Raw genomic sequence first — 13436 nt, 5'->3', positions numbered from 1 at the left:
ACAGGCACTGGACTGGATCCAAGAAACAGGTGAATATTACCTCTCAACACATACCTCCACGGGAGACACCACAGAGGAGACTCAGGAACTGCTGAAGGAATATGGGGAATTCAGGGTGCCTGCCAAGGTAGGAAGCATTCCGGAGCCCTCCCCACGTCCTCCAGCACTCCCCAGTCTGGCCAGGTTCATGCTGCAGAAGGGAGAGCAGCCTCTCTACCCCGAATTGCTGACCACAGGACGGGTAGGGTGGTCTCCTTTGACGCCTGAATGCCCAGAGAATCGCAGCCGCTGGATGGAGCATCGATGTGAGGGAGGCCAGCTCATGTACACTGTGCTTCCAAATATTCCTCATCGTGCTCCAGGTCTAGACTCGGCTGTGTTCTTTCAGACCCAGTAAGGCAGAGGGCTGTATTCATGTGACATGTGCACTGCCTGTGTGCACCTCTGCACCGACCCACATATTCTTGGTGTTTGAATGGTTTGGGAGGTCTGCCTTATAGGCTGATGACTATGGACGTGTTCACAAAGAAGACGAGGGTCTTACTTCCTGAACTGACTACTTCCATCCGGCCTCAGACCTGCAAATGAGCCAGGCTGAGGTCTCTGGGGAGCAAAATGTGCACTGGCACACACAGCCCACACCCTCACACCCCTATTCACACCAAGGCAGGAAATGCTCGAGTTGGAGAAAATGTGTTTTCACAGCCAGGATTTGATCTGGGGACCCTTGGGTTGGAATGAAAATCTGATCTATCTCTGTTCGCTCTTTGTGGCATCCGCGGTCCTCACGCTGGGCTCCCTGCCGTGGGGGAGCCTGTCTTGGCATCACTTCCTCACAGGGCAGATGCTCTTCCTGGATGAGAGTTCCTTTTGTGGGGGGTCATGGTGGGGACGGTGAATGTATTAATGCCCGTCCTCCCCAGGGATCACTTTGACACGAAGGCAAATTTCCTCTAGTTTGCTGTGACAAACCTTAGCCTCATTCATGAATGGATCCATCAGGAGGGGTTACTCACTTTATGACTCCTACACTATGAACGTTTGATAGTGGGAAAACTTCCTCTGCATTCCAGTGAGCTTGGGGGCTCTTCCATTCAATGTGGAAAGCTGTCAGTTTAGATAAGAGACTCATTTCAATACCAGTGAGAGCAAACAGCACTAGGAAGGTGGCAGATACAGGGAACTCTTTTCAAATCCAAATGAAAAGAGCTTTTGAATTACCTATTCTGTGTCTATCTGCCCCTCTCGAACTAGCGTCCATAATGAATCATTAAGAAGCTGGATGGTATCAGATCCACTGGTGTCCTACCCTTGTATTGTAGTAGAACTTCCTAGGACCAGAATCTTCGTTACCTAAGTGGAAATGTATTATTTAGTCCATTTAAAATTTTTCTTTACATCTTTCCCCTCTTTTCCATTTGCTTTGTAACCATTGTAACTGGGTTCCATGCATGCAGCCTTTCCTTCCTTGCTATCCATCCTGCTCATCATTGCTGTTCATCTTTAAGACACTGTGTGGGTCATTTTACCACCCGGTCCGAGAGCTTCAGTGGCTCGCCAGCACCTTCAGGTGAACAGCCTCCACAATGGCACCGCCTTACCTCTCCAGCTTTAACCTCATTATTCTTTCATGCAAATTTTATGCTCCAGAGGAATGGATGTATTTTCCTACCCTCTGAGAGATACATCCTATATTTTCTTGCTTCTCTACCTCCTCTATACCATTTTTCTGCCTAGAATATCATTTTCTTCCTTCTAGTTTATACTCTCCAAAAAGAGCCCACCTTTCTACTGGAGTACCTCCTCCTCTGTGACCCTCTGGCCACGAACCACCCTGTTCTCTAGTAATCTGTGTGACGGGGTATCTCCCATGTGAGCCAGCAAGATCCCAAAGGATAAGAGCCACACTTTATTCACTTACGTGACCGAATCATGCATTGAAGAGAGGCTGTATGTATCTGTGAACATGGGCAGTAAAGAAGTTTGAGTAGATTTCAATGACTTCCTTCCCCCGATCTATGTTTAATATGATTCTATGATTCTATTACTTTGGCTCTTTCTCTTCCCTTACCCACCTAACTTAACTCTGTACTGGGGTTTCATTTTCCCCTCTGACATGTCCCAAGTCTTGGGGCTATTCATTATTAGGATATCTACAGGATAACGAATCCATTTGAAGAGCTTCTGATGAAAGGCAACAGCCTCCTGTTCCACTCCAGCCCCACTTCCCAGAGGCAAGCCTCCTTTAACCAGCCAACTTTGACTGTAATCTTTGTAACCAGTAAAGTGAATTGGAAATGGAAACCAAATTGACCTTAAACCACAGGAGAGTAAATATGGTGGCCCTCAGGACTAAGCAGGCCAATAGAGCATATTGAGTATATTGAATTATTATACTCTGCTCCAAAGAAACACATCAACTCGAAGAAACATGGAATATAAAAAGGTTCTTTCTACATAGCAATCCACAAATATGAGAATAAAAATAAGATAAAGAGAATTCACATGGGGATAAGAGGATAACAAAATTTTTCTTACTGTGGTAGGCTGTAGAAAGTCTGGTTAGAAGAATATACAAGATATTTTCCTGTTGAGGGTTTCACAATTTTTATAAGAGGTCAAGACACATGATGGGAGGAAAGCTTAATCATCTGGACAGCTGGAAGGAATCTATTTCTTTCTTTTTTTTAACATCTTAATTTTATTTTATTTTTTCAGTGTTCCAAGATTCACTGTTTATGCACCACACCCAGTGCTCCATGCAATACCTGTCCTCCTTAACACCCACCACCAGGCTCACCCAACCTCTCACCCCCCTCCCCTCCAAAACCCTCAGTTTGTTTTTCAGAGTCCACAGTCTCTCATACTTTGTTTCCCCTCCAATTTACCCCAGTTCACTTTTCCTTTCCTTCTCCTAGTGTCCTCCGTGTTATTCCTTATGCTCCACAAGTAAGTGAAACCATATGATAATTGACTCTCTCTGCTTGACTTATTTCACTCAGCATAATCTCCTCCAGTCCCGTCCATGTTGATACAAAAGTTGGGTATTCATCCTTTCTGATGGCTGAGTAATACTCCATTGTATATAAGGACCATATCTTCTTTACCCATTCATCTGTTGAAGGGCATCTTGGCTCTTTCCATGGTTTAGTGATTGTGGCCATTGCTGCTATGAACATTGGGGTACACATGGCCCTCTTTTTAGTACATCTGTATCTTTGGAGTAAATACCCAGTCGTGCAATTGCAGGGTCACAGGGTAGCTCTATTTTTAATTTTTTGAGGAATCTCCACACTGTTTTCCAAAGTGGCTGCACCAACTTGCACAGCCTTGTGCAAGGGGAAAGAGTCTTCTTCCCCTTGTGAAAGGGGAAAGAGTTCCCCTTTCTCCACATCCTCCCCAACACTTATTGTTTCTTGTCCTGGTAATTTTGGCCATTCTAACTGGTGTAAGGTGGTATCTCAATGTGGTTTTGATCTGAATTTCCTTGATGGCTAATGAACATTTTTTCCTGCGTCTGTTAGCCATTTGTCTTCTTTGGAGAAGTGTCTGTTCATGTCTTCTGCCCATTTTTGACATGATTACCAAACTCAACACCCGAAAAACAGATAATCTACTTTTTTCTAATAGCAAAACTTTTTTTTTTTTTTAGGTTCTTTGGTTTCTCAATTTTTAGTCAGTTGGTTTTGGTATATTCACAGGTTGTGCAGCCATTGCCACTATCTAGTTCCAGAACATATTCATCACCCCCAAAATAAGCCCTGTAGCCATTAGCAGCCATTCTCCATTCCTTTCTCCCCTCAGGCCTGGAACCATGAGTCTATTTTCTGTCTTTGTCTATTCTGGAGATTTCATATAAACAGAATCATGGAATCATACAATATGTGGTCTTTTGTGTCTGACTTTTTTCACTTATCATAATATTGTCAAGGTTCATCCATGGTGTAGCATGTATCAGTACTTCATTCCTTTGTATGACTGAAAAATATTCTATTATAAAGACAGGCCACATTTTATTTATCCATTTATTAGTTGATGGACATTTGGGTTGTTTTCAGTTTGGGGCTACCATGAGCAATGTATTGCTGTGAATATTTGTAGATAAGCCTTTGTGTAAACCTATTTTTTCAGTTCTCTTAGCTATCTACCTAGGCGTGGAATGGCAGAGCCATATGGTGACTCTTCTTTAACTTTTTGAGGAGCTGCCAACCTGTTTCCTGAAGTGGCTGTGCCATTTTCCATCCCCACCAGTGGCGTGGAAGAGTTCCAATTTCTCCACATCTTCTCCGATACTAGTTATTGTTCATCTTTTTCATATAGCCATCCTGGAGGGTATCGAGTAGTATCTCATCAGAGTTTTGATCATCTCAGTGAGGAAAGAAAAACACTTTTTTAAACTGGTCATTTTATCTCTGAAAGTGAAAGAAGCTTTGAGATAAATTGGACTTAATTCTTCTTAACAAGAGAGAATTAAGTGATAACAAAATTGACTGGCGCCTGAGCTGAACTAAGTTAGCTAATTCAGGAATTCAGGCCATGAGGAAAGGGGACACTGGGCTTGTCAGACAGGTAGTTTGGACTGAGAAAAGGAGAATCTGGACAGTTCAGGACAGTTCAGGTAAAAGGTGGACATTCCATTTCTGAGAATCAAGAATGTCTATTGCTCACATGCAATAGACATTTTTGGAAGCTTTAGTTTCTCATATATAACAACAAACTCTCTGCCTCTGGAATGAATATGAAGATCTATCTCAAGAGCACTGTTTACCTACATCAGGGAGCTCAATAACTTCCTATCGACAAAGACAAAGAATGTGTCAGTAAATACAAGGAATATGAGCAATGAAAGGCAAATTGGAAGATGATAATGAGATTATAAGAATAATATCAAGAAGGCTAAATCTTAAAGACCTGTGAGATGTGCAAAAGACACCAAGAGGCTTTTTATAAACTATATTCAGCATAGGGTTCACTGATTAGGGAAAGATGGTATGATATTAACTGATGAAAGGGAGGAAGGAAGAGAAAGGGGAAATAAAGAAGAAAAATAGAACTACTGACCCCTTCTTTTTCACCTTTGAGTTTTCTAGCAGATTATATAGAATTCAAAATGGAAAGAGGAAAACATACATTATAGGGGACCCATGAAACCCAAGATAAGTGAGACGTCCTTTCTAGATTTCCAGGTCCAAATGAATTATGTCCCTCCCTTTTGTCTGCTAGATCACACCCTTACTTCTGACCCTACCATTCAGAGGCCTCTGCAATTTGACCCCCATTTTATCAGTCTAGATAAGTTACTCTGTTTTGGTGGCAAGATTTGAGTTTCAAACTGGCTTAAGTTATGAAATGGAAAAGATACTGTATGGCTCTATGTGGAAAAGAAGAGAGAAGCAGGGGCTGAACCTCCCAGGAGTCCAAGAAAATCCAAATGACTCAGCCTGATGGGCAAAACAAAAAATGTGACATAATCTCACCTCTGGACGTGAAAGCTACACCAAGTGCAGTTCCAGCAACTCCCCACCCCACCCCCATCTGGTCATCTCCTGACAGGGGATCAGGAATAGGTATCACCATTACTGTGATGCAGCCTGCCCTTCCTTTCTCGTGGCCGCTGCCTGTATTTTCATTTCTAACCTGCTGCCACCTACCCACTTCCCTATGCAGTTCAGATCCCCAGAAAAACAACCTTAACTGACCCAGCACATTGCCCCTGCCCCTGTTTAGATGGAGATTTTAGGCCAGGATGCCACAGAAGTCAGTGGCTACGTCTTGATGGGCTGTCTGATCTCATCAGCTGTGGCCAAGCATGTGGCAGTTTGCGTGGTGCCCTCATGGTCCCTCCTTTGTAAGAAATCACTTCAGACTACTCCCAGTAGGTGCTGTGGCCATGGTTGGGGTCCCGTGTATGGGTCAGAATTTTTTCCAGCATAAACCCTCAATTCTTGTTGGTCCCACTTTACTTACCTCCAAACCCAGTATTTACTCACTAATTCATTTAGTCAACATTTATGGGATGCCTTACTATTTTCTAGACTTTGGAGACTCAAATGAATAAGATGGAACCCTTTTAGACATGCACAGTCTGATGTCTCCTTCATCAGACTGTGCATGTCTAAAACTGACATGTGTGGCACTGTGGGGATGCTGGGAAGGGCATTCCCCACTCAGCTTGTGGGGAGGAGAGGAGAGGAGAGGAAAGAAGGTCGTTGCATAGAAAGTGAGGCTGAGGGACGTCTGGGTGGCTCAGTGGTTTAAAGCCTCTGCCTTTGGCTCAGGTCATGATCCCAGGGTGCTGGGATCGAGCCCCGAGTCGGGCTCTCTGCTTAGCAGGGAGCTTGCTTCCTCCTCTCTCTCTCTCTCTCTGCCTGCCTCTCTGCCTCCTTGTGATCTTTGTCTGTCAAATAAATAAATAAAATCTTAAAAAAAAAAAAAAGAAAGAAAGAAAGAAAGCAAGGCTGAGTAGGAACCACCCATGACAACGGGAAGAGCATGTGAGGTTTGGCATGGCTAGTGTTTAGGGGCCGTGGAGAGCACAGCAGCTCCCCAGTAGGTGAGGCCACATAAGGAGGGCTTGTCTACACCAGCCCATATACTGTCATTTGCTCCCCCAGGTTCCACACATACCTGGGATACTCTTGACCACAAACCATTCTCCTTGTTGCATCCGAATTATAAGTTCCATGTTTCAGGATATGATTTCTGGTGATGGAGCTCCCAGGAGGGCTGCTGGCACCAGCTGGTTGTAAAACCCCCTTTTCATGCCAAAGTCTCTTTACTGAGAGCAGAGAATACATATTTTCAAGTGTTTTACATAAAGGTTTCTTGATTATGGCTGCAAAAAAAATTAATCTCTGCTTTCAATAAATAACAAACCTTATAATGGTTTTTTTTTCAGGGGAAAAGGAAAAAAAAAAAAAAAAACAACTGCGGTAAGCTAGAAGTCCTTAGGCTACTAGGGATCTTTTCTTAACCAATTTCCCATGATGTTTTTCTTTGCCTTATGATGGCTAAGGAGATACTTCTTCTATCCTCAGACCCATCTTCTTTCCTTCACAACAAAGCTCTTCTGGGCCCTTGTCTCCCAGCCTGGGGACCAGCGGGCTGTCCTGAGATAGGGGAGGCTCAAGTGTATGAGTTTCTGGAGAGCTGGAGCCCACATGTCCCTGGCCTTGCTTGCCTTTCCGGACAGAGGCCGTCCTCTCTGGCATTTCTTGAGGGGATCAGTCTCTCGTGGGAGGTCTGTAGATGAGTCTGCAGACCTCACTTCTGGGAAGTGAGGGAAGAGGATGGCGTAAAGAAAGGCTCTTCTGTCCTTTCTGCTGTTGCTCCAGAGATTTTCTGCCTCAGTTTCCCTCAGTTATCTAGATCTTAGGATGATACAAAACTTGAATCTCTGGGACACCTGGGTGGCTGAGTTGATCAAGCATCTGCCTTCGGCTCAGGTCGTGATCCCGGGGTCCTCTCCTTCAAATAAATAAAATCTTAAAAATCTTAAAAATCTTAAAAAAAAAAACCAAAACACTTGAATCTCCTCTCCTCCAATCCAAAAGGTAATAATTTTATTTCTCTGAATATCATTCAAATGCTCTTCCCTTTTTCTTAAAATTAATCAAGCTTCCCTGATCTTGGAGTTTCAAAACCCAACCTTAGGATAAAAGATGAGCAAGTGTTTACTTCTTTGCACATCTCCTTTGTTTCTGTATCTTTCCCAGCGTAAGTCCCTCCTCCCCACAGGACCTTTCCTGCCCATGCCATCCCACCTTCATTTTTTCCTGTTTTAAAATTCCTACAGTGTTAACTCTACATACTTCTCATGTTGACATTCAATTTCATAATGCCCTGAGTTATTTAACCACTCTGCGTGACAATCTTGTCCCCTCTAGAGATATAGACTGGAGAAAATGAGTATCTTTTTCTCTTCTTTTGTTTACCCCCCAAGCCTGTTCCCACAGCCCTCTGCACAGTGGTGTGGACAGAGTAAGTGTTGAATAAACTCTGGCTAGAAATGGAATTAATCCGATATATATCAGAACTCCACCTTCCTTAGCCCCATAATAGATACTAGCTTCATTAACTCTTCTCTCTCTCTCTCTTTCTAATGGAAACTAAAGACAAGATCCTGGTGGTGAAAGGGACAGACCTTACTCTGAAATCTGCTCATTGGATTTCGCTGTTGACAAAGCCTCCTTCAGGCCGGTGCAGTGAAGGGAGAGAACTAGGCTCTGTGGTCCAGAAGCCAATAGGTGCTATCATTCACTTATAGGTGGAATGAACTTGGAGGAGCCCTAAGCCTCTCTAAGCCTCGGCTTTTTTTATCTGTGGTTTGAGGAGACCCACACCACCTCCTGCCACCCACATTTTAGAGATGCTTTAAGACTCAAATGAGTCTCAGATGTGACATTAACCTATTCTGTGACCTGCTAAAGGACCGTATTAATGTACGAGATGCTTACAGTAATCATGATGGCTAACATGTATCACTTCCTGAGCTCCTAATATGAGTGCTGTGCCCCAGACACTGTTCTGAGCATTCTGCATGGTCAACTCATGAAATGCTCACAACAACCCTATGACAGAGGATTATTATGATACCTGTTTTGTAGATAAAAGAATGGAGGCATAGAGGATTTAGGTAATTTGTTCAAGACCTCCCAGCTAGGGGCAGAGCTGGGCTGTAAACCCAGGCAGGCAGGGAATATCTGTGGCTGCAGTGAAGGAAAGGGGGATGGGAGTGGTGGAAAGGGGGATGGGAGTGAAGGGCTGTGAGCATAAATCTAGTAACTTGAGACCATCTTTTGGGACAGCAAACAAAGGAGAAGGTGAAGCTTCTGATTCAACTGGCTGATAGCTTTGTGGAAAAAGGCCACATTCATGCCACAGAGATCAGGAAATGGGTGACCACGGTGGACAAGCATTACAGAGACTTCTCCCTGAGGATGGGAAAGTACCGATACTCTCTGGAGAAAGCACTAGGCGTCAACACGGAGGTAGGCATGGGGTTGCCCATCTGGGACATCCTCCCTTCTTATCTCTCTGGGCACCGCTCCTCTCATTACCATGGAGGAAAGTGGACTTTCTGGAGCAGTCTTTCTGAGCTCTTGACCCCTAGAACACTTGCCTTCTGTGATTTTTCTAGTCAGGATGAGCCATTGGCCTTCAGCCCCTCACGATTAATGCTAAATAGCAAAACTGGCTGGCCTGCACTGGGGCCCATGGCCGCAGAACAGAGTTTTTCTGTGTGTAGAGTTAACTGTTGACTTTGAGGACTAAACCCTTTACCTTGGCTTCATCAGTGCCATCTTCCACCCAATTATGTTAATCAGCAAATGTTAGGGTCCCCAGGATGTGTAATAGTGTTCTTTCAGGAGTAAGGGATGCAATTGTGCAAAGGCTGTTGGACATTTCAACTGAAAAGAGATACTGTTTGCCAAGAATCAAGGGAAGACTGACTTTTAATCTCTTCTTTGTAATAGAGGTCAGTAACCTATGAATTAAGAGCTAAATATAGGCTGGCAGTTTAATCCTAGGATTTCTAATTCTTAAATCTTTAAATAGACTGATGCTCTGAAGCAGAACAGACTAGAGAGTGAACTGGTTAAACCACTAAATTGGGGGAAATAGTAACACCTCCCCTAGGCTTTAAACGGTGAGGTTTTTTCCCTGAAGGTTTCCATCCTGTATAAATACAAAACAGTGTTTGAAATAAGCAGGGATGGGCAAATTTAATAATTGTTCTATCATTTAGCTTTCTCTTTCCAAGGGAAATTGCTTTTTTAAATAAAAATACTAGCTTTTATTATTTTCCTTTGACAAATGAAAGTTTTCTTATATCTGTATGTATTTCTGTTTCACATCTATTTTAATGGTTAATAACCAATTTTAGACGTGTGTGTGTGTGTGTGTGTATACATTTAGATTAATCAGAACTAAAGTCATTGGGGAAATATGAAACTAATTATGAAATGTCTTTATTTTTTCCTTGCCATGGATATTAGCCCTGACCATTTGACCTGAACATTTTATACCTTTCTTAATTGAAAAAAAAAATTCATGAAGAAGAGGACTTGTAGGTGGACATTTGTGGGATTCCCTATCTTTTCAACCTGCTCCCTTATATCTTCCTCTCTTTTTGCCTTCTACCACCTCCCCTGACTCTGATGAGTTCCTCTCCCAAGTCATCTCCAAGGTGACCTCTGCGATCTCTCTCTGTGTAGGACAATAAGGACCTAGAGCTGGACATCATCCCAGCAAGCCTTTCAGATCGCGAGGTCAAGCTACGGGACGCCAACCACGAAGTCAATGAAGAGAAGCGGAAGTCAGCCCGGAAGAAAGAGTATGTTTTGGGGAGCTTCTACCCAAGTAGCAAGCTCCTCATGACTATGCTTGATTTTCATTGCTACCTGTTCCTTTGGACAGCTTCATGTGTCCTCACAACCACCCACAGAGGTTGGAATAGACAGACATGATGCTTCCACCCACATTTCACACTAATCAAGAATTATAGAGCATTGGATACTGGAAACAATGAACCATGTCCACCTTACAAACCACTTTGTGATGGCTCTGCTTTCTTTATATTGGTGTTAGAAAGTTACACATACCCAGCAATCTTTGCAAGAGCTTTATGAAGAATATTTTGAAAGATTCCTTTTGGGTAGTGCTGGGGAAAAAAAATAGTATGTCCTAAAATTAAGAAGCCCAATGTAGTTGGTCTTATCAAAATAAAGTAGGACCACAGGTCCCTTGGAGCTGGAGAAACTGAAGCTGTTCTACAAAGTATGACAAATTGGATGGCTTAAGTAACAGAAATACAATGCTTCACAGCTTTTGGAGACTAGAAGTCTGAGATCAAAGTGTTGGCAGGTCTGATTCCCTCTGAGGGCTGGGAGGGAAGGATTTGTTCCAGGTCTTTCTCCTTACCTCTAGATGGCTGGCTACAGGTGTACATGGCATTCTTCCTGAATATATACCTATATCCAGATTTCTCCTTTTTAATGACACCCTTCACTTTGAAATAGGAGCCTACCCTTTTCCAGTGTAACCTAATCTTAACTGTTTACATTTATAATGGACTGTTTCTAAATAAGATTACATTCTCGTGTACTAGGGTTTGGGACTTTAACATATGAATGGGGGGCGGGGTGGCACAAGTCAGCGTATAACAGGAAGGGAAATAAAGAGCCTGTACTTGGCCAAATCTTCCTGTTGCACTCTCTCTGGGACACCAAATAGCCAGAGGATGGGAAAGGACAGCAGGAAAAGCAAATAAAATGGGGTGGAGGGCAATGGAGCTGAATTATGAAGAAGACAGGTTAAACTCCAGGAAGCAGAGAGAAAAAGGGACAAGGGAGAGAAATACTAGAAACCCAAGGCAGTGAAACCAAAGACAACTTTTTAAAGCATGTCAGATTATGTCCCTTCTGATTTTCCTTCTTTCCTTATTTACCAAACACCTGCAACGTGTAAGAAACTTTGCTTATATGATCTTATTTAATCCTTGCGACAACCCAGTGTGGTCAGCTATGTTATAAGTAAGGAGTCTAAGGCTTGGAAAGTCAGTCCTACTTCCAGTAAATGACAAAATAATAATTCAGTTTCTGTTTGTCTGACTTCAAAGCTCATGCCCTTTCCTCTCTTCCAAAAGCATAGAATAGTAAGAGAATGGCTAATGAACTCCTGCAAAAGGGTTTTTTTTGGAGGGTTTTTTTGGAATCACTACTTTAATATTAATGGAAAGGTCATTGCTAGCACAATGGATTACTTTAAGGAAAATCCTACAAAGACAAAGGTCCGGAAAAAGATGCTGCCCATTTCCATATTTCTTGTGAAATTTCCAACAGGGGACACTTTGGGGCTAATCATTCTCAAAATTTTCATGTGAAGACCACGACACCTGCAAGTAGGGGTTTTCATTATGAGCTACCATGAAAAGCTGACATCACCTAAGATCAATGTATAAATCTATATATTGGCTCAGTTAGATATTATTACATCACATGTCAGCTAAGAAGCACCATTTATAGAAAAAATCTGTGAAAGAAAGCAAATGAAGTCGGTATGCTACAATGAAGCCAGGCATCATCAGTGTAATAACTGCCTGGGAGCATCGTGTTGTTCAGGGGCCCAAGAGGAAGGGAGCCCTCTCCTTGCAAGTGCGGAGCTCAAGCTTTCCTTTAGGGGAGACTGAAGAGCAGTCACAATATCCTTAACTTGTACTCTGCGGTGTGGGTTGTAAGCGAGCCCACTTCAAAATTGTGTCCAAGCACACGGGGTAATCTAGGCCGGAGGTAGCAAACTGTGGCCCACAGGCCAAAACTGACCCCCTCTACCTGTTCCATAGAGCAAAATTATTTTTTATATTTTTCAATGGTTGAAAAAATACCAGAAGAAAAATATTTCGCAGTGTGAAAATTAGATGAAACTCTGTTGTGTCCATAAATAAAGTCTTGTTGGAACACAGCAACACTTACCTAGTTATTTATTTATTTTTACATAGAGTCCATGGCTCCTTTCACATTCCAGCAGCAAAGTGGAGTGGTTGTGATAGAGACTTAAGGGCCCACGAATATTTACTGTCTAGCTCTTTACAGATGAAGTTTGCTACCCGCCAGCCTCCATGGCGGCGTCTGGGGCATGGGCGCCTGGCTTTTAAACCTGGCTTAACTGATGGGACTGCAGAGCATTTTGGTAAAAGTCAGCAGTTCTGTTGAACAGAAATCATCATTCCAGGAGCTGTGAGCGGAAGACAGGCAGCTGGGAAATGAATATAAGTGGTACCACGTGCTTGTGCACGCACGCAAGCACACCCGTGCAACCCAGAGCACACGTGTGTCCGCACGGCATCGCACAGCGGTGGACCTGGGGCAGCAAAGGGAGAGAATGTGGAACTAGCTGAATACACCCAGGCTGGAGGGATACAGAACAAGGGGTCAAGGTGACAGGGACTCTGAAGAGAATACTCAGAGGCAGGGAGTTTGGAAGAAAGGAAGAGATACGGTGGTGGAGTCCAAACGTGGATCTTTCAGGAATGTCATGAATGCCGGGGCGGGGGAGTGAAGTGTGAAGGGGGGGAGGTATTATATCTTGAACCAACGAAAAGCCCGTTTGTTTTCTTCTAGATTCATTATGGCTGAACTGCTGCAGACAGAGAAGGCTTATGTAAGGGACTTACATGAGTGCTTGGAGGTAAGTCTTGCAGTCATCAGCGCGCAGCTGTATTAGAAAAATGACAGCCTTGCCAGCGTCAAGTCCTTGAGAGAAGCTCAGTGCTCTTTGTCTTCTCCCAGAGCTTCACAAATAAAAGCCAACAGAGGAAATCCTGCTCCCAGAGTCAGTAGTAATTGCCTGGGAGCTTAAAATGCTTTTGAAAAGAAACTTTTTTCAGACTGGAGCTGCACCCAGCAAAAACTTATAGGAGACTTAAATTCTAAATA

At 43.3% G+C, this 13436-nt stretch overlaps 1 protein-coding gene across 1 annotated transcript in view; it reads left to right on the top strand.

Annotated features, from left to right (window-relative positions):
* LOC308345505 (kalirin-like) overlaps positions 1-13436 on the top strand; it is a gene marked incomplete at its 3' end in the record, with an annotated part of 186222 nt that overhangs the window by 114254 nt on the left and 58532 nt on the right. The window contains exons 13-16 of the mRNA XM_080807708.1: positions 5-127; positions 8808-8990; positions 10218-10336; positions 13122-13188. Of these exons, the coding sequence (XP_080663834.1) occupies positions 5-127; positions 8808-8990; positions 10218-10336; positions 13122-13188 (492 nt within the window). The remainder of the gene's footprint in view (positions 1-4; positions 128-8807; positions 8991-10217; positions 10337-13121; positions 13189-13436) is intronic.

This window comes from Martes martes (assembly GCF_963455335.1).
Source record: "Martes martes genome assembly, chromosome: 1".
In the NCBI taxonomy this organism is placed as follows: Eukaryota; Metazoa; Chordata; class Mammalia; order Carnivora; family Mustelidae; genus Martes; species Martes martes.
This window is presented reverse-complemented; position numbering and strand designations above follow the sequence as displayed.